The 20,033-nt window shown below is 63.6% G+C and overlaps 1 protein-coding gene across 2 annotated transcripts; it reads right to left on the reverse strand.

Annotated features, from left to right (window-relative positions):
* Positions 1-927: 927 nt before the first annotated feature.
* HELZ2 (helicase with zinc finger 2) lies at positions 928-15,954 on the reverse strand. 2 transcript variants are annotated; one of them, XM_024238766.3, is made up of 20 exons: positions 15,880-15,954; positions 13,924-15,037; positions 13,371-13,554; positions 13,190-13,297; positions 11,842-12,359; positions 11,033-11,674; positions 9,515-10,298; positions 9,119-9,194; positions 5,266-8,977; positions 5,034-5,128; positions 4,817-4,948; positions 4,557-4,718; positions 4,335-4,479; positions 4,071-4,187; positions 3,804-3,996; positions 3,517-3,651; positions 3,193-3,411; positions 2,885-3,041; positions 2,642-2,809; positions 928-2,185 (listed from the first exon to the last, which is right to left on the reverse strand). In XM_024238766.3, exons 2-20 carry the CDS (start codon positions 14,199-14,201, stop codon positions 2,061-2,063), a joined length of 7,950 nt encoding a protein of 2,649 aa, XP_024094534.2. In that variant the 5' UTR covers positions 14,202-15,037; positions 15,880-15,954; the 3' UTR covers positions 928-2,060. The 2 variants fall into 2 exon arrangements, 1 of the variants encoding a protein (XP_024094534.2); XR_008517230.1 differs by lacking the exons at positions 928-2,185; positions 2,642-2,809; positions 2,885-3,041; positions 3,193-3,411; positions 15,880-15,954 and having other exon boundaries at positions 3,804-3,916; positions 13,924-14,989.
* Between the last annotated feature and the right edge of the window lie 4,079 nt (positions 15,955-20,033).

Here is a 20,033-nt window from a genome sequence, read left to right on the forward strand (position 1 = left end):
CTCCCTCAGGGAATGACACTCCTAGGCCGTGATGCCTCCCCACCATCCCCTGCCCAGCCTCGAGTGCTCATCAGCACGCCCGCCCGAGGAGGCAGCAGCACCACCGGGGATCCCTGGCTGTGAGCAGCTCAGCCGTGCCCCTCCGTGCCCCGCCCCACCTTTTGTTCCTCAAGGGCCTTCCTGGCCCTGAGCTCCCTCTCTTCTCCAGAATCAGCTGCTTTTGCTAGGCGCCCAGCCCCTGCTTCCCCCCACCGCTCACCTTCAGGGCCGCAGCTGCCCCTTCCTCCCAGAAGCCTTCCCTGGCTGCAGGCTGGTGAGGTCCCCAAGTCCCCCTTCCTAGAGGCGCCTTCTCATCCTCTCTGCAGGCACTTCTCAAGCTATTGCAGAACTACTCTATTTCATGACAGCCCAAGAATAGACATGGTCTTCAAGGCAGGGCCCGTCCGGCACACCAAGGAGGCCGCAGTCCTGGAGACTCCATGCTCCGCCCCTCCCTCCACAGACGCCCAGAACCTCTTTTCCCACAGTGACCATAGCCCCCGTGACCTGTGGACGCAGCCACAAATGGGCCAGGTGTGGAGGGACCCCAGTCCACAGCGGCCAGGGGGTCCTGGGGAGCAGTTTTAAAAGTGGGACCAGCAGGACAGTCAAGGCTGGTGGCCTCAGGGACTTTGGACTTGGCCAGCCTGGTGACACCAGAGCAGCTCTGGAGCTGTGGCCTGTCCTCACCACACCAGGCACCGGCCCTCCCCTCCCCACATGGGCAGCCGGAGCCACCAGCCCTGCAGGGGGGGTCGCTGCCCTCCCCACGCCCCTGCGCCCAGCGCTCTGCGGTGGGCCCTTGACAGCCTCCACAACTGCGTCCCAAGCACAGTGACCATCCACTTTTGCCCCCCAGCCAGACCTCAAAACACCCAGAAGTGAGAAGAGCTTTCAGAGTGGTTTTATCATTAAATTAATATTTAATCACATAATTCAAAGATATAAAAATTGGAATGTAGAAGGTGGGGTAAGCCCCTCCCTCAGGACTGGAGGCAGCAGCAGGGGCAGAGCTGCACTGAAGCGGGTGAGCGCACGAGAAACAGATACAGCCGAGCAGGCTGCCCCGGAACGCTCAGTCCAGGGTGGAAGCATCGCCCCAGCACCCCCCAACCCCCGAGCCCACTGCACAGCCCACGGGAAGAATGCAGGCTTTTCACATTTCAGAGGGTGGGGTGGGGTGGGGCGGGGTGGGCCCCTGGCTTTGGGCTGCCCTCCAGCAGCCCCTGAAGGACACAGGCGGTGGTGGTGGGGAAAAAGGCCCCCTCTCCCAGGGAGGTCTCCTTTTCCTGAGCTTGGGCTGAGGTCTCTGTTCCAGTAACAGATGCTGGTTTTTTTTTTTTTTAAGACAGGGTCTCGTTCTGTCACCCAGGCTGGAGTGCAGTGGTGCCATCAGAGTTCACTGCAACCTCCGCCTCCTGGATTCAAGCGATTCTCATGCCTCAGCCTCCCGAGTAGCTGGGATTACAGGTGCACACCACCACGCCCGGCTAATTTTGTATTTTTAGTGGAGACGGGGTTTCACCATGTTGGCCAGGATGGTCTCGAACTCCTGACCTCAGGTGGTCTGCCCGCCTTGGCTTCCCAAAGTGCTGGATTATGGGCGTGAGCCACCGCGCCCGGCAGGATGCTGGCTTTTACTTCATTTAAATAGAAAATAAACCTGAACTCCACAGACGCCACCCAGAGTGATTACAGGTGGCGTCCAAAGGTCAAAGGGCAGCCTCCATAGGGTTTCCTTCCTGGTTCTGAGACTTCCCAGGGACAGCAGAACTTCCTTGCACTGGTCCCAAGGAAGCCCCTCTTGGCCACCCTGAGAGGTGTCCCTGTCCCCAGATGCCCAGAAGAAGCAGGAGTGTGGGGACCGGCCCTCGCCGTTCCTCCTCCAAGTCCCCCCACTTCCCGCCCCAGGGAGATCCTGAGGCCAGGAGGCAGGCCGGCCCAGGCAGGCTGATGGCGGAGGGTGGGGGGCCCTGGACTTTCCCTCCCAGTCCTGGCACCTTGCGGGTGGAGAGGGCTCTTCAGGAAGGCATAGTTGGCCTCCTGTAGACGCGCACCTGGCCGGCAGGCACGAGGGTCTGCTGAGCCTCGCAGAAGTCCAGGAGGCTACGCCAGAGGGGGCAGCAGCGCAGAAGGAGGTGGTCTCCTGTGAGGGCGGGGGTCAGGTGGGAGGAGCCAGGGTCAGGTGGGAGGAGTCAGGGTCAGGTGGGCGGAGTCAGGTGGGAGGAGCCAGGGTCAGGTGGGAGGAGTCAGGGTCAGGTGGGAGGAGCCAGGGTCAAGTGGGAGGAGTCAGGGTCAGATGGGAGGAGCCAGGGTCAGGTGGGAGGAGCCAGGGTCAGGTGGGAGGAGCCAGGGTCAGGTGGGAGGAGCCAGGGTCAGGTGGGAGGAGCCACGGTCAGGCGGGAGGAGCCACGGTCAGGCGGGAGGAGCCAGGGTCAGGTGGGAGGAGCCAGGGTCAGGTGGGCGGAGTCAGGTGGGCGGAGTCAGGGTCAGGCGGGAGGAGCCAGGGTCAGGCGGGAGTCAGGCGGGCGTCGGCGGCTCCCTAGCCCAGCCCTGGCCTCACCTGTGTTCCCGCCCTGGAAGAGCCCAGCCCCACCCTCACCGATCAGGCAGAGCCCCTCCTGGGCCCGCGTGACAGCCACGTTCACTTGGTTGGGGTCCACAACGAAGCCCAGAAACTTCTTGAGCCAGCTCTTGGTGGGCCGCTGGTCCAGGTCGCTCTTTGCACAGGTGCGGACGGTGCTCACCAGCACATAGCGCCACTCGCTCCCTGCGGGATGGGAGGTGAGGCCCTGCGGCCCCTGAACCTGCCGTCCTGGCCCCACCCACGAGCCCCCAGCCTCACCCTGGCTCTTGGTGATGGAGGACACGGCCACCCCGGCGATGCCCTCTCGCCGAAGGGCCTTGCTGATCTCAGAGGCCTGCGCGTTGTAGGGCGTGAGGACAGCGATGTCCTGGGGCTCTACGGTCCTCCCCAGGGTCAGCTGCTTGGTGATACGGACCTGAAGGGCCGAGGGGCCAGGTGGAGCGGACCCTTGTGTCTCTCCTGCCCTCCTCCAGGAAGCCCTCCCTGACTCACAAGCACCAGACACTCACCACCTCAGCCACCTCCTCCAGGAAGCCCTCCCTGACTCACAGGCACCAGACACTCACCACCTCAGCCACCTCCTCCAGGTTGGCCTTGGAGTTCTCATTCCCTTCGTCCGTGGACACCAGCAGGCTCCGCTCGTGGCCCTGCACGTGGCCAAAGATGACAGGGCAGCTCTCCTTGCCAGCGTGGCCCAGGACACTGGGTGGCCTTCTCAGGCCCTGCCACGTCTTCAGCCTGCTCTTGTAGAACGCCACAGAGGGGAAGGCACAGATGCCCTTGTGCTGCAGGCAAGGATGTGCGCTGGTCAGAGGCGCCAGAGCTGCCATGTGGGGCTGTGGCCCCCCAGGGGCTGCAGGTGAGCTGGGGACTGAGTGGGGCAGGCTCACCATGCGGTACTGAGTGTCCAGCATATGTGCGTCCTCGTGGTACCGCTCGAACAGAGACCGGTCCAGACCCAGGTTTTGCAGCCGCTCATTCTTGACCACAGGCCGCAGCTGCTTGTGGTCTCCGAGAAGAACCACCTGGAGGAATGGGCAGGCCTGGCCCTGACACCCCTAGACCCAGAGGGACCCCAGCCCCAGACGACACCCACGTCTGCACACACAGGGCACCCCAGGTGGGAGACTGTGCCAGGGACGCCTGCCCATGCTGCCCACACCCCGCCCCCACCAACCTTCTCAGCCTGTGGGAACTGCACCAGGGGGATGAGGGTTTCAGGTTCCGTGGCCATGCCTGCCTCGTCAACAAGGATCTGCCTCACGTCCAGGGTTTTGAGACTGGCAGAGGCTGCGCAGGAGCAGGTGCAGAGGATGACCTCATGCCGGTCCAGCTCGAACTTCCGAGCCTCCCACAAGACTTTCTTGTACCTGACGGGGACACTGCGTGTCACCCCAGGGCCCCCATGCTGCAGCAGCTCCACCCCCCGGCCCCTGCCACTTACGAGACCAGGTCCTCCCTGGAGAAGAGCTCCCCTCTCTGCAGCCGGGCGTCAAAGGCCTTGATTTCCGACGAGTACGGGTTGGGGGCCTGCCGGATCCGGTGGTGCAGGGTGATGCTCCTGGGAGACATCAGGGACATGCAGGGCACAGTGAGCCCCGTCCACGCAGGGCCATCCCGGGGGCAGAGCTCAGTGAGACCCACCTACACAGGACTGTCTGGACAGCTCGGCCCCACTCCGCCCAAGCCCCAAAGACAGCGGGCGCACCTGAGGCTCTGGTTCGGCCTACCCTCCCGGGGACTCTTCCTGAGCAGCTTCCTGCTGCCCACGCGCGGCACTGGGAACTCGCTGGCCTCAGCCTGCTCGCTGTACACACGGAGGGGCTTCAGCTCCATCCTTCTCAGGAGCAGTCCTGAGGGCAGTTGGGGGATGTGAGTCCTGCCCTGCGTGCCAGCTCCCCAGAGGCCCCCACCGCCGACCCCGGTGCACCTGCCAGGACATCCACCGACTTGTTGGAGGGGCCGCAGTACAAGATGCAGGGACCCCCCAGCCGCTTCTCCCCACGGCGGGGGCCTCCAGGCTGCACCTGCTCCTGGTTTGATTTATGAAACCAGAATACAATGTGGAGGCCCACGATCGTCTTCCCTGTACCTGCAGCCGGAGAATAGGAGATTGTAGCCCACCCCCGGGGTCCCTGTGGCCCAAGGCGGCTCAAGGCAGGCCCGCGGCTCCCCCGGCGTGGGCCCTACCTGGTGGGCCCTGGATGACCGTGAAAGGCTTCTCCAGAGCTTCCCTGACCGCCACGTTCTGGCTGGGGTTCAGCTTGTGGCAGCCTCCGGGGATGTCGTAGGTCTGCCGCTCCAGGAACCTGCTGGGGATCACTGAGAAGGGGGCGGCCTCCCTGAGCACTCATGCAGGGTGGGGCTGGGGGCCAGAGGGGAAGGTGGAGGGGTGGGGCAGACCTACCTCTGCAGAGGGGCTGCGGGACAGGTCGGCCCAGTGCGATGCTGGTGACCAGCGGGGACGCCTCCTCTAGTCCACGCACGGCTTCCTCCTTGCGGCTGGGGGTGAAGGCAGACACTGGAAAACCAACAGGACTCCCAGGAAGGGGACTGCTGCCCCACGAGGTCCCCCCTCCTGGAAGTGAGGGGCCCGGGGTGGTCCCCCAGCCCAGCCTCTGCTGGTGGAAGCCACTCACAGATCAGGAAGCTGCTTGGGCAGCAGCTCAACGGTGAACAGGGTGCCCGGCCTCAGCACCTCTTCCGGAACCTTCTCCATGCCCACGTGATGGACGAAGAGGTGCACCCGTCTGGGAGCCTCCTGCCGGTCTGCCCGGCGCTCCTGGTCCCAGTCCTCCGTCTGCCCGTGGGCCACCCAGGTATACGTGCCGGGGTCAACATTCAGGCCAGAGCCGAGGCTGCTGGGCCCTGGGCATGGGCTGGCCGTGGGAGCCGGCAGCCCCTCGAGCCGGATGCAGAGGTAGCAGCAGCTGAAGTTGATGTCGGCACAGTTCTCCTCGACGAAGGCGGCCTCCAGGGGGAAGGCACCCTGCAGCTGCCCCTGCGGCGTCCGCGACGCCTTCCAGGAAACACTCAGGTGCTGAAGTGTGACAGAGTCATTCTCGGCAACCGCGCCGGTGGCCGACTCCAGGGCGCAGAATGGCTCCCACACGCAGGCGTACTCATCCACGTCGCGGTACCGGTCCCGCGGGGCCCGGTACACACGGCCGGAGAAGCAGTCTCCGGGCCGCTCCACGTGCTCCAGGCAGAGACTGAAGCCCGGTGCCACCGTCCAGAGCTGAGGGCTCGGTACCAGGAAGCCGTGCTGCAGGCTGGCGCCGAGCTGCACCTGCAGGGTGTCCCCGCTGCCCAGCTCCCAGGCCACCTCCAGGAAATGGCCACAGCGGCTCCGCTGCACCTGCACCAGCTCCCGCCGCTGGGACGCCTCGCCCTTCTCCTGGATGAGAGCAGCTGCCTCCGGCCAGCGCTGCAGCTCCACCAGCGCCAGCAGCTGCTTCCACAGGGCCGTCTCCACGGCCCAGGTGTGTGGGTCCAGCACAGTGCCAGGCAGTGGCAAGGGCGGGCTGGATCCCTGCACTGAGTAGACACGGCGCCGCCACAGGAGCTGCAGGCCTGGCCGGCCTGCCAGGGCGTGGGGGTGCTCGGCCAGCTGCAGGGAGCCGTAGGGGACGGGGCAGGGGTCAGGCAGCGTCTCCCGGTTGCTGGGGAAGAGCAGCCGGAAGCAGCGGGAGCCTGCCTCCACGTCCACCACGAAGCCCAGCTTGTCCAGAGGCTGGGCCTTGAGCTGCGTGGCCAGGTGCAGGCTGCGTGCCCGCCGCTGATAGCTCTGGGCAAGCGCATGCTGGAGGCTGAAGGCCTGGCAGAGCCCATCGATGTCCCTGGCAGAGTAGGCGGAGCCCCCATGGCCCAGCGCCAGCAGGATCTGCCGCTGCAACAGCACGTCCAGGTACCTGCGGATGGGTGAGGTGGCCCATGTGTACCAGTCCACCTGCAGCGAGTAGTGGCCGCCCTGCTGCTGGTGGCCCCGGGTGCAGCGGCCGAACGTCGAGCGCTCCAGGGCCTTGCGGAGGTCGCGGCCTGCAGGAGCCAGGAACGGGTGCATGTCGTCCGTGGTGACCAAGTCCACCATCTGTTCATAGTCCTGGGTGCGGGCAGCAAACTGGACCTGCTTCCAGAGGGAGGCCAGGAGGTGCAGCCGCGTGTCAGGGGGACTGCCCCCGCCGCCGTGCAGGTGGTGGCCGAGGTGCAGTGACAGGGGAACCCGGTCCCCATGCTTCTCACACAGGGCCTTGAGCTGCTGGCTGCGGGGTGCTGGCTGCCACCGCAGAGGCGTGACCGTCCGCGTGCATTCGCTGCCCACCAGGAACTCAGCCACGAGCCTGTTAAACTGAATCATGTACTCCTTCACCATGATGTGGGCCGCACGGAAGCCCAGGGTGCTGTCCTCGTCTGGCTGCTCATAGAAGCAGTCGGACTGCAGGCGGTGCTGGCGTAGCAGCCGAGAGAAGTAGCACGCGGCCACGACGCAGGCGTCCACGGAGTCCAGGCGGGCCGGCAGCTCACGGCCGGCACCCGGGTGCTGCCTGATCACCTCCTCCGCCTCCTCGTAGGACAGCTGGCGGTCAGAGCGGACCACGGAGGGTGCAAAGCGCAGGCTCTTCAGCTGGCCACTGGCCTTCTCCATGGTGAGGAACAGGGAGATGGCCAGGCGGTCCCGGCCAGGCAGGAGGCTGAGGATGTCCTGGCAGAGGCTGGCTGGCAGCATGGGCACTGGCTCCCTGCCGGGGGCATAGAACGCAGCGCCCTGCCTTCGGGCCTCCACGTCCAGCACCCCGTCCCTGGGCACGAAGCTGGCCACATCAGTGATGTGCACAGCCACCTCGCACCTGGGACCCAGGTCTCGGACACTGAGGGCATCATCGAGGTTGCAGGCGCCCCGGGGGTCCACAGTGAAGGTCAAGGAGGCGCGGCAGTCCTCTCGGCGGCCGGCAACCTGGCCAAGCTCCGTGTGGTATTTCTGCAGCGCCTTGGTGATGGCGGCCAGGTCCGACGGGGGCACCCTCAAGCTGTACTCCAGGTCGAGGATGCGGAGGCCCTGCTCCCAGGTGCTGGCCTCAGGCAGCACCTCCCGGACGATGCCCAGCGGATAGTAGAAGCCTTGCCGCCACAGGACGATTTGGACCCAGAAGAGCCGGCTGTGCCGGGCCTCTGCCGTGAGCCTCTCAAGCCCCACACGCTGCAGCCGGCCCTTCCGGAGGCTGTAGACGGGGACCTGCGATGGGTCCTTTAGCTCAGCCACGAAGATCTTGGTCACGGAGCCATTGATGGGGACCATGATGCGCGGGTCCCACGTGTCCATGCGGCACACAAACGCCAGCTCGTGCCTCCTCCTCTTCAGCACGCCCAGCACGCGGCCCCGAAGCCGCCCCTCGGGCGCCCTGTCTCCCGAAAGGAGCTGCACCAGCACCTCGTCCCCAGTGAAGGCCATCCCACAGTCCAGGCGGCCCCTGACCTGGATGGGGCCCGAGGAGGCGTCGTCCAGCGGGATGGCTGACGCCCGCTCAAAGGTCTCCGGCACGAAAGTGCAGTGGCGGTACCGCTCGGGCTCCGCGCGCAGCAGCTTCCGTAGCGCAGCCGGGGGCAGGTTCTCGTACAGCCGGGCCTGCCGCAGGGACTCGGGCCTGGCGACAGTGTCCAGCAGCCCATCCTCCCCGACGGTCACCATCACCTTCTGGCTCTCGTCCAGAAGCTCCCGTAGGATGGCGTCGTCAGCGTTGAGCTCCCCGTCCCACGGCCAGAAGTCAGCGTCTGCATCCTCGGGCTCCGTGGACTCCACGCCCGCTGCAGCAGCCGCTCCTGCTGCACAGGCCCCAGGCACCACGTCCTCCTCCACTGCGTCTCCTGCTGGTGCTGCCGCAGCCTCCGTCTGTGCTGTGGTTGCCGTGATGTCACGGGATGCTGGGCTCAGAGCCTCATCTCCCGGCTCTGCCTTCACCGTGGCCGTCACCACAGCCGCCGGCTCCTCGGCCAGGTCCCCTACTGGCTCTGGGGCAGCCTCGCAGTTCCCCGCTGCCCCAGCCCGTGTGCCTTGGAGGGGCCAGCGCCGTCTCTGCGCCACACCCTGCTCCACCTGCTCCATGGACAGGCCCTCGGGGCAGACACTGTGCCGCTCCACGCACTCACGGATGAAGCTCTCCCAGAGCTTGCCGCAGGCCCCGAAGGAGCAGAGGGCCACGGCATCCCCCACTACCACTAGCTGGGACTGGGCACGGGTCAGGACGGTGTTGAGCACGCGGGCGTCAGTGAAGAACTCAGGGGCCAGTGCCCCAGGGGTGAGCAGGCTCTGGCAGGTGTGCACCGTGCTGAGCACCACGACCCGAAACTGCCGCCCTGCAGGGGACACGCGGTCAGGCTGGGTGCGCAAGACGGTGGGACCAGCCCCACCCCTGCCGATGCCAGGCTGAGGAGTGGGCCGAGCCACCCGGGGTATCCTGGGGCAGCTGGCAGCACCTGGCCCCGCTGGTCACCCACCTGGCAGGATCTCAAAACTGCCGACAGACACCTGGCCTAGGTCCCGCCTCCTCAGCTCCTGCCTCAGCGCACTGACCTGAAGACGCAGCGGGGCCGGGGATGAGCGCCGGACGCAGTGAGGACTCGGCCACCCCCGATAAGGAGAGGGCACCCCCACCAAGCTCGGGGATGAGCGCAGGACGCAGTGAGGACTGGCCACCCCCGACAAGGAGAGGGCACCCCCACCAAGCTCCAGACACCTCAGGGGCTGAGTCCCACATCAGCCCTGGGAGGCAAATACTGCAGCCCTCTCTTACAGATGGGGAAACTGAGGCAGGGGCTCGTCCATCAGCCGGGGAGCTTCCCCTCCCCCAGCAGGGGTGCAGTCGGGGGCTGTCCCGGGCTGGCTGGGCCTACCTGGGCACCGTGGGAAACGACGCAGATGTGCCTCTGCTCGCGGCCGCCCCAGCAGCTGGGCCAGGTGTTGTAGGCCTCCTGCACCTTCTCGATGGCCTGCACAATCTCAGCCAGATTCAACCAGGACGCCATGGACATGTCCCGGTCTGGGTTGCCCGCCACGTGGCAGAACATGAGCGGGTAGTGCCGGGGGTGGGGCGGAACTTTGCCCCTGGCGTGGATGGGGTTGCCCTTGGCCACGTAGAAGTGCCGTGAGATGAAGCTGACGATGGCTTCCGTGCAGCGGTAGTTCTCATGGAAGACCAGGCGGCTCTGCCGCGCCACCTCGTGCGTCTCCTGCTGGTAGTACAGGAAGAGGCGGTGCAGCAGCGTGTGCTCGGCCGCCCGGGCCCTGGCCACACTGAACAGCCGGGGTGTGACCTGCATGTGGTCACCCGCCAGCACGAGGCGGGTGCTGTGCGAGGCGTAAGCCAGCGGGGTGAGGGCCTCACACTCCAGCATCTGGGCCGCCTCGTCAATGAGAATGTGGGAGAAGAAGCCGACTGGTACCCTGAGCTCACGGGCCTGGGAGGTTGTGGTGACCACCACGCGGTGCTGCGCCAGGTCTGCCCACGTGGGCGGGCGGAAGGCCTGGCGGTCGTCGGTCAGGCAACAGTACTGCAGCGTGACCGGGTCCGTCTGGCTCAGTGGCCGGTCCGTGTACATCACACGGAGAGGAGTGGCCTCAGGGTGGCCGTCGCTGACGTGGCTGTGGAAATACTCCCGGATGTAGATGTCAGCAGCACTGCAGGAGGGGGAGGAGCTCATGGGCTTCTTGCTGGGGACCTCAGTGCTCTCCACTAAAGCACCTACTGTGTGCCCGGCTGAGCTGCCCCTGAGCACAGCCCTTGTCTGGCTGTCAGAGGTAAGCAGCAAACGCTGGTGTCCCCGCTGTCAGGAGTCCAAGGGGCAAGAGGCCACGGAGGGCTTCAGGCAACACCTGGGCGAGCCGGGCGTCTCCTCTGACACTGCAGACACCTGCGCCTCCCCGGCCCCCAGAACCCCCAATCCAGAAATCAGCCCGGGACGTATGGCCACTGTCCCAGGCTCTTCCTCCCCTCCCCACTGGGCAGGGATGGGAAGGCCCCGGCCTGGGGAGGTGGTGGTGGCAGGGACCAGAAGAAACCACATAAACCAAAGGGGAACTTTGTGGTTAGGACAAAAATCTGTTTCTATAAAAACCAAAAACAAGACTCATCCCCAGAACTGCTGGGAGGGCCACGCTGCAGCTTTCCCCGTGACCCTCTCCTTGGGCCAGGGCCCCGACAGAGGCACCCAGCTCCTCACCTGACAGCAGACCCGGCCACCCTTGGTGCCCTGAGCTGGGCCTGATAAAGCCAAAGCCCAAGGCTGGTCGGCTACGGGGAATGTCCCTGCAAAATCAGAGGACTGGAGCACATCCAGGGGGTGACTGCCTGCCCAGTGTAGACTTGGGCCGGGCGTCAGGTGAGGTGGGGGGCAGGCCAGGCTCGGGCTTACCTGTTGGTGTGTGTGCAGATGAGCACCTTGGTTTCAGGCCTCCGGATGACCTCCAGGGAGGCCATGGCCAGCGTGTAGGTCTTGCCGGTGCCAAAGGGGCCATAGATGAGTAACGGGGGGACACGCCTCCCATCCCCAGGGCCCCAGCCCGCGATGAGCGCCATGGCCAGCTCCTGCTTGCGGTTGCCACGCCGCAAGGGTGGGACAGACCAAGGTCTGGGCAGGGCGCAGGTGGGCAAGTCAGGCACCACCAGCTGCTCCTCAGGCAGTCTGTCCACTGCCTGGTGCCAGAGGCGGAAGGTCATCGGGTCTATCTGGAACTGCACCTCCAGGACCAGGCGGGCCTCAGCCTGCAGCCCCAGGGCCAAGCAGCAGCGGGCCGGAAGCAGCAGCCACAGCACCTGCTCCGAGCTGGCCCGCCTCTCCAGCCGCACCTCGAACACTGTATTGTCGGGTGCGGGTACAGGGGCCACCAGGGCTGTGCTGACCGCCCGGCCCAGCAGGAAGCCCTGGTCTGTGTCTGGCATCAGGGAGGAGGGGATGGGGACCTCTGCGTACAGCGCTCCCGGAGGCGCGAACAGCATGTTCAGCGCTGGTGTCTGCAATGCCGTCTTCAGGAACACCTGGCCCCGCAGGGTCAGCCTGGCAGAATGGCCTGGGTCAGCTCAAGGGGCCACAGCTGCCAGCCCCGCTGCCAAGTCCACGCCCCCATCCGCTCCTGTTGCCCCAGCCGCTCCCACTGCCCCAGCTGCTCCTGCTACCTCAGCTGCTCCTGCTACCCCCAGCCGCTCCTGTTGCCCCCAGCTCACTTGGCCACCAGCTGCTGCTGAGCCGCCTCCTCCTCATAGAGAAACTGGTGCATCCTCTGCCGATAGTTGGTTGGCGAGATGGGGCCCGAGGCCAGGCCACTGCGGTTGAACTCCAGGGCCAGGGCAGGGCCCTTGTACTTGGCCATCAGGGCCGTCTGCTCGGCCGTCCGCTCCACGCCAGGCACCACGTGGCGGTTGCCAGTGTGCCAGCGCTCCATCTCCTCAGGGTGGCGGAGCGCCAGATTCCTGCAGGGTCCTGGGCGACGCCCCTGGCCCAGCTGCAGCCCCAGCTTTTGTAGCAGCACCGGCCGGCGGCCAAAGTCGAAGACCACCCATTGCTCAAAGGTGCCGAAGGAGGCGGCCTGCACACGCACTCCCACCTGGAAGTCGGCAGTGGAGCTGGGCACACGGAAGCGCTCGCCCCGTGCGTAGAGCCGGCCTGGCGGGAGGCCGGGAGCCACCAGAGAGAAATCGGCTCCTGGCTCCTGCTTCAGCAGGGCCACATGTAGCAAGGGCTCCTGGAGAGGAGGCCGGACGGTGAGGGGGGCCCAGGGCTCCCCCGACCCTCCCGAGAGGCAGCCTGGCCAGCGTAGCCCAAGTGCAGGGTTCAGGTCCCGGCCCTGCCACTTCCTGGATAGAACCCAAGCAGGCCACCTGGCCTCTGTCATCCTGTTTCCTCCTGTGCTAAATGGGGGTGGCTGAACCCTCCTGGGGCCCCTGTGGATGTCCCGTGGGGCAATGTGGGCAGCTTGAGGCCTCACCACCCACTCTCCAGGTGCCAGACCCTGGTGAATCCTTGTTTTTGTTTTTGAGACGGAGTTTCACTCTTGTTGCCAGGCTGGAGTGCAGTGGCGCGATCTCAACTCACTACAACTCCGCCTCCCGGGTTCAAGTGATTCTCCTGCCTCAGCCTCCCGAGTAGATGGGATCACAGGCACCCACCACCATGCCTGGCTAATTTTTTTTTTTTTTTTTTTTTTTTTTAGTAGAGACGGAGTTTTGCCATATTGGCCAGGCTGATCTTGAACTCCTGACTTCAGGTGATCCACCTGCCTCGGCCTCCCAAAGTGCTGGGATTACAGGTGTGAACCACCGCACCTGGCCAAATCCTTGTTTTAACCCATATACTCCATAGAGTAACCCTGCCAAGGTGGGACTGTCCTGGCCCCCCTGTCTCTAGGTGAGGAGACTGAGGCAGAGAGCTAAGGGACCTGCCGCAGGTCACCCAGGCGCTGAGCGGCAGTGCCTCGGTATTAGCTCCACGACCCAGGCTCTTGACGTCTGCCCGGGCTGAGGTCACCACTTCCCCAGGGCTCCCTCCGCCCAGTCGGAGCTGCTCTCCGCTCACCTCGGAGTGGACGGCAAACGTCCAGCTGTACTGGGTCTTCCTCTCCTGGGCCTGGTACATCAGGGGCTGGTTGCAGGTGACACGAACTCCATCAAGGGTCTCTGCCAGCTGTGTGGAAGTCTAGCCTTCAGCAGGAGGCCTGGACCCCACCCCACCCCACCCACTCCCAGGGCCCACTTACCACAAGGACCTCACTGCTGCTGCGCTGGTACTCGGCCAGCAGCCGCTCCTGGTAGGGCACCAGCCCATCCTGCCAGGCCGCCTGCCCCCGCAGCTCCACAGCCTGCGTGCGCTGGACCCACTCCTGCAGCTCCCGTGCTGAGTGCGCCTTGGTGCAGGCGTCCCCATACTCACAGAGGTCAGGCCTGGGGGACAGGGAGGTCGGCAGGGCTACACGGAGGCACAGCCACCGTGCTGAGTTCAAAGGCCGGGACCCCCTCAGCCCAATACTGGCCTCTGTAGGGAGCAGGGGCTTTATTTGTCCCACCCACTCCTGTGCTCCCAGGACAAGGCCTGGCTCAAGCGGTTCCCAAACATGAACCTTATCCAGGTCCTCAGAGGCCACATGGCTTTAGCCCTCAGCAGGTGGCAGGGAGGCCCCCGTCCACTGAACCTGGGAGCCTCTGGCTCTGCCTATGGTGGGCTCCTGCCCCGCTCCAAGCTCCTGGGAGCCTCTGGCTCTGCCTACGGTGGGCTCCTGCCCTACTCCAAGCTCCTGCCTCGAGCATCCTTACTTTGGGCAGAGCTCGAACTTGGAGAGTCCCGGGGGTGGGGAACGGTGCTCCCAGGGCACGGCCTGGTCGAAGGCCACCATCTGTGCGTGCTCCGAGGATGCGCAGTGGTTCTCGAAGGCCTCCTGAGAGTGACAGGTGACCAAGCAGGCCGGGCAGTACAGCTGGGCTCCAGGGGGCTGGCCAAGGGGGGCCGTGCGCCCGTCGCCATCAGGGGCAGGGGGTGTGAGCAGGTCCCCCCGCTGGAGGCCACCCAGCTGCTCGGCCTCCCACACAGCCATCTCCACGGCGCTGTGTGCGAACTGGCAGCGGGACTCCCCACGCCAGCACGGCTGCCCACGCCCCACAAACCTGCAGTAGGCAGGAGGCTGGCCGGCCCGGGGCTGCGGCCTCACCGCCACAAACTGTTGCTTGCGGCGGCCCTCGGCGCTCACGTGGGCCAGGAGGGAGGGGCAGGCTCCGTGCTCAGGGCACTGCCTCTGGGGGTCCACGCGACAGACGCGTGGGGGAGAGCACCTGAAGCAGAGGGAGCAAAGCAGCTCGAAGCGGCCGCCAAACTCTGTGAGGATGGCGTCGGCCGCCCGGCCTGCCCCTCCCTGGGCCCCGCCGCCCTGCACCTCCGCCTTCAGCCATAGGCGCTGGAGGTTGTGCTGACGCTCGAAGGTCCAGACCAGGGCCTCCTCACGACTGCGGGCAAAGGTGCACCGGTTTCGGTGGCGCCGGCAGCCGAGCCCAGGGCTGTAGTAGCGGCAGACTTGGTAGCACAGGGGCCTTGGGAAGGTGGGCCGGCAGCCCACCACGCGCCAGACCTTGCTCTTGGTGGCCTGCTTAAAGCGGGCCAGCAGGATCTCACGGGAGCAGTCATGCTCCACCCTGCGGAGGACGTAGGTGCTTTCATTGAGCCGCTGGGTGCAGTGGGAGCAGCCCAGACACAGGTCCACCAGGGCACACAGCCGGGCCAGGGACGGCCCTCTGGTGGCCGTGGGGCTGTTGGGCAGCAGGCTGGACCCTGGAGGCGCCACCTCGAACACCAGCTTGGCTCTCCGGGGCGGCGTCTGAGGCTCCTGAGCTCACGGGTCCACGCGGTCCACTGGAACTGTTGGCCACGGTTCGAAGCCTGTGACAGAAGGAGCAGGTGAGACTGAGGCCAGAGGACATCTGGTCCAGGCCCAGCTCAGAAGCACGGCCTCTCCACCAAGCAAGGAGCTGGGACTCTGCCCACCCTGATGCCCAAGCAAGTGGAGGCCTTGGCAGTAGCTGTGTCCTGTCAGGGAGTCAGGGCTCACTGACCCGGACACAGCCAGACCCTCCCTCCTGAAGGGTCTCAGGCCCCACCTAGAAGGAGCCAAGGTGACTGCTTGTGGAGCCCTGGAGGGGGCAGAGCCCTCGGCACAGTGCCGCCCCCAGGAGGCCGCACCCCTCTGCCCCAGCCGGGGGTCCTGTGCACCCCAGGGCCTCAGGCTCCTGACTCTTCTAAGGACACAGCACCTCCTTTTCTATTAAATGACCACTGGCCCCCAGGAAAAGAGGACTCCACATCTGCACCTGGGGAGGGGCCTCACGGAGAGGAGGGCACAGTGCCCACCAGAGCTCAGGGTGCCAGGAAGAGATGGGTCCCCGGGTCCCCACCTCAGCTGGGATGCGACAAGAAGAGTAAGTTTAAAAGCAACAGACTGGAGACAGACTTCAGTATGAGAACCCGGCACTCCCCGTGGACCCCTCTGAGAAAACATCCGAGTCTGCCGTCCAGAAAGGACGGGAGCCGAGACCCCAAAATCCTGCGCTCCAGTGGGTGCAGAGACCACAGGGCTGGGGCTTGCTGCGGAGGGCGCTGGTCCCGGACGGGCTGCACTGCCCCGGGCTGGGTCTGCGGCTCCCGGGACTCTGCGCCCCCAGCTGCACTCACCCTCCTGGACCCCCGCGCCCCCGGTCCCGCCTCCCTGGGACCCCCGCGCTCACCCTCCTGGAGCTGCCTGCCCTGCCGAGCCTGCCCAGGAGCTCTCAGTTTCGATTCTGGCCCGGGCACTGACGCTGATCGCGGAAATTACCTCACCGCCCCCCGCCCCGCCCCGCCCTGCCCCGCCTCCAGCCACAGCTCAGCCCCGCTGCGAGGGAACCTCAGGAAGCACCAGCGAGCGGAGGACGCCCCTCCCTGAAGGGCCAGCGCCGTCGGAGGCGGAGGCGGAGGCGGAGGCGGCTGGGGGTGGGGGTCCTTTCCTGCACCCTTCCAGGGCCCCACGCCCCGTCCAGCCCTTCATACACCAGAGATGCCCCGATGATGTGCCAGGCGGAAGGGGTGAGACCCTGCCTGGCCCTGGACGGCAGGAGGGCCTGGTGACTCCACCATCAGCCCCTGGAGAAATCCAGGCACAGCTGACCTGGAAGCCTGGGTCCCCTGACTGGCAGGACCTGCCTGTGGCCCTGGTGCTGCTCAGACCACGAGTCCCCTCTGACCGGCAGGACCTGCCCGTGGCCCTGGTGCTGCTGGGACCCCAAGTCCCTTCTGTCACCAACCAGGATATGGCAGGAATGGCTAAGTGGCCGCCAGGTCCCAGAGTCAGCACGCCTGGCTCTTTGCTCTCTGGACTGGCTCTGGGCCCTCAGCAGCCCTGTGGGGAGGCCCCATGGAGGAGCTGAGGCCTCCAGCCCACATGCAGCTCGAGTCCCAGCCCCAGCCTTACTGCCATCTCAGGGAGACCCCAGGCCTAACCCTCCCACCTAGACCACACCCAGCTGTTAGATGTCTATGTTGTTTAAAATAAACGTCCCATTAGCCAGGGGTGGGGGCGGGCGCCTGTAGTCTCAGCTACTCGGGAGGCTGAGGCAGAAGAATTGCTTGAACCAAAGAAGTGGAGGTTGCAGTGAGCCAAGAGTGTGCCACTGCACTCCAGCCTGGGCAACAGAGCAAGACTCCGTCTCAAAACAAATAAATAAAATAAACATCTGTGCTGTTTTAAGGCACTGAGCTTTGGGGCCATCTGTTCTGCAGCAGTAGATAACGGACAGTGATGCTGCCCCTGAAACAAGGAAGCAAGGCTGCCACCCAAGGCCAGCAACTAATTGGGAGGGCCGGACTGGGGGGCTCACAGCTACCTCGGGAGGTCGGCTGGGTGCACTGTCAACCACCAGGGAGCCTTTCCGCAGACCAATCACGTTGGAGCTCCTCGGAGAGGGCGGGCCTGCCTACAACAGCAGCCCCAGGGGCCGGGAGCTGAGCAGGCTCCACGTGCACAGAACGCTGCGAGAATTTGTGCGGAACTTGTGCGGAACGCTGTGTTCCTGGATGGAGAGGCTTAACACCACACAAAGACGTGAGTTCCTCCTAAACTAACCTGCAGTGGCATGGTGGACACACTGCCTTTCAAGTCCATTTGGAAAAGCATCACATCACCAAGCAACGCTGGGCAGGACTTTTTTTTTTTTTTTTTTTTTTTTGAGACTGGGTCTCGTTCCATTGCCCTGGCAGGAGTGCAGTGATGCAATCACAGTTCACTGCAGCCTCGACCTCTGGCTCAGTCTCCCCCCCTCAGCCTCCTGAGTCGCTGGGACTACAGGCGCACACCACCACAGTACAGGTGCACACCACCACAGTTAGCTATTTTGGAGTTTTTTCTACATTTTTCAGAGATGGGGTTTCTCAGTGTTGCCCAGCTGCTCTTGAAATCCTGGGCTCAAGCAAACCACCCACCTCGGCCTCCTTGAGTGCCGGGATTACAGGCTTGAATCCTGACACCCAGCCCAGGATGATGACTAAAAAGGATTCGCAGCAGATGCTGGCACGACTTACTAAACACACAACACACTGCAAAGCCACTGAACCCGGTGTGGACACACAGGTCCGGGGCAGAACAGAGAGTCCAGAAATAGAGTCACACTCAGGAGTCTGGGGTGGGATGAAAGATTGGCTCTCGGCCAGGCGCATTGGCTCACGCCTGTAATCTCAGCACTTTGGGAGGCCGAGGTGGGCAGATCACCTGAGGTCAGGAATTCGAGACCAGCTTGGCCAACATAGTGAAACCCCATCTCTTCTAAAAATACAAAAAACAAAAAAATTAGCCGGGCGTGGCGGCAGGTCAGGAGGCTGAGGCAGGAGAATCCCTTGAACCCGGGGTTGGGGGGGCGAGGCAGAGGTTGCAGTGAGCTGAGATCGCGCCATTGCACTCCAGCCTGGGAGACGGAACGAGACTCTGTCTCAAAAAAAAAAAAAAAAAAAAAGAAAGAAAAGAAAAGAAAGCTTGGCTCTCACACCTCAGGGAAAAACAATTCATTGATGCACTCCACAGATTATTAGAACAACTGATTAGCAGCATCTGGAAACAAAAATGGGAGGGACGGTCTCTACGCAGCATCTTACACCATATGAAATAATCAAAGACTCACACGGAAGGAAAAGCCAGCCACAGAGGCACTAGGAGAAACCAGGGCCGAAAGTGTCTGATTCTCAGGACTCTTGGGATGGGAAAGGCCTTTCTAGGCGAAATCCAGCCCTGGGCCACTCGCCCCCAGCCAGACTCAAGGACAGGGCTGGTGGCCTCACACATGCCGTGAGGGGCAAGCATACACCTCAGAAATCCACAAAACCTGTCTCCTGAAGCACTGGTTTTTTCTTCTTAGAGAACGAATTAAACATCTACCAGCACAACAGTGATAAATTCAATGACACGAAACAATTTCACGTGGAAAAAAACACCACCATCAAAGAAGTCAAAAACCAAACATGAACAGAAAACAAAATTGCAGCTTATATCACAGTGAAAAGTCTGATCACTCTGATTTTTTTTTTTTTTTTTTTTTGAGACGACGTCTCGCTGTGTCGCCCAGGCTGGAGTGCAGTGGCGCCATCTCGGCAAGCTCCGCCTCCCGGGTTCACGCCATTCTCCTGCCTCAGCCTCCCAAGTAGCTGGGACTACAGGCGCCCGCCACCGCGCCTGGCTAATTTTTTGCATTTTTAGTAGAGACAGGGTTTCACCGTGTTAGCCAGGATGGTCTCGATCTCCTGACCTCGTGATCCACCCGCCTCGGCCTCCCAAAGTGCTGAGATTACAGGCGTGAGCCACCGCGCCCGGCCCTGATCTCTCTAATTTTGTAAAGATCTTATAAATTAAGAAAAAGATGTATAATTTAAAAGAAAAATAGGCAAAGGATGCAAATCAATACTTCACAAAACGTGGAAAGTGAAATTGCTGTAAATGGAGTGAAATGTTCAACCTCGGCATAAGGGAAACGCAAACCAGCCCCAGACAACCCGTCCACCTCTCTGACATTGCGGGCACTCGGCCAGAGTCTAAACTGGCAGCACCGCTCTGGAAACCAGCCAGTCCCGGGAGCACAGGACACGCGCCTCCCACGTGGGTCAGCAGAGGCTCCTGCACAGAGGGACATCTGTGCCCACCAACGGCTCCCGGCAGCTCCTTCTACACCCAATGGACCGGGAATGCCCAGGGCCCCTCGCTCAGGGTCTATGTAATGGGCAGTCTCCCCCCTGTGCCACGGAAGACTCTAAGGCCATTAAAAATAAGGAGGTTGGCCAGGCACGGTGGCTCACACCTGTGATCCCAGCACTTTGGTAGGCTGAGGCGGGAGGATCACTTGAGCCCAGGAGTTCAAGACCTCAGTAAGCTGTGATGGTACCAGTGCACTCCAGCCTGGGAGACAGATCAGGACTGTGCGGCCAGGACAGGAGGGAGACGTCCTGTTTCCGCCCACCTTTCACATCTGTGCACGTCTTCTTAACTTAAAACAAAAACAAAAAGTGCCACCTCGAGTCCACAGAGCATTGAAAACCTGCAGGTTGCCGTGGACAGCTCTCTGGCTCCCGTCCAGCTGTGCTCAGGCCACAGTGACCCCTAACACAGGCTGAGTGTGAGACCACGGGAGAAAGTTCCACGTACACACAGCACACGGCCAACAACACACTCACACGGGCTGAGTGTGAGACCACGGGAGAGAGTTCCATGTACACACAGCACACGGCCAACATGCTCACACGGGCTGAATGTGAGACCACGGGGGACAGTTCCACGTACACACAGCACACGGCCAACAACACGCTCACACGGGCTGAGTGTGAGACCACGGGAGACAGTTCCACGTACACACAGCACACGGCCAAC

The sequence above is a fragment of the Pongo abelii genome, chromosome 21, assembly GCF_028885655.2.
Source record: "Pongo abelii isolate AG06213 chromosome 21, NHGRI_mPonAbe1-v2.0_pri, whole genome shotgun sequence".
NCBI lineage: Eukaryota > Metazoa > Chordata > Mammalia > Primates > Hominidae > Pongo > Pongo abelii.

What these genes read in the sequence shown, in the direction of transcription:
- HELZ2 (XM_024238766.3), bottom strand. Translation starts at nt 14,201, where the DNA reads ATGGCTGTGTGGGAGGCCGAGCAGCTGGGTGGCCTCCAGCGGGGGGAC. An exon ending in TCGTTTCCCACGGTGCCCAG is followed by an intron (nt 9,195 to 9,514) that starts GTAGGCCCAGCC and finishes CTGCGTCTTCAG; the next exon opens with GTCAGTGCGCTGAGGCAGGA. An exon ending in GGTCATCCAGGGCCCACCAG is followed by an intron (nt 4,719 to 4,816) that starts GTAGGGCCCACG and finishes CTCCGGCTGCAG; the next exon opens with GTACAGGGAAGACGATCGTG.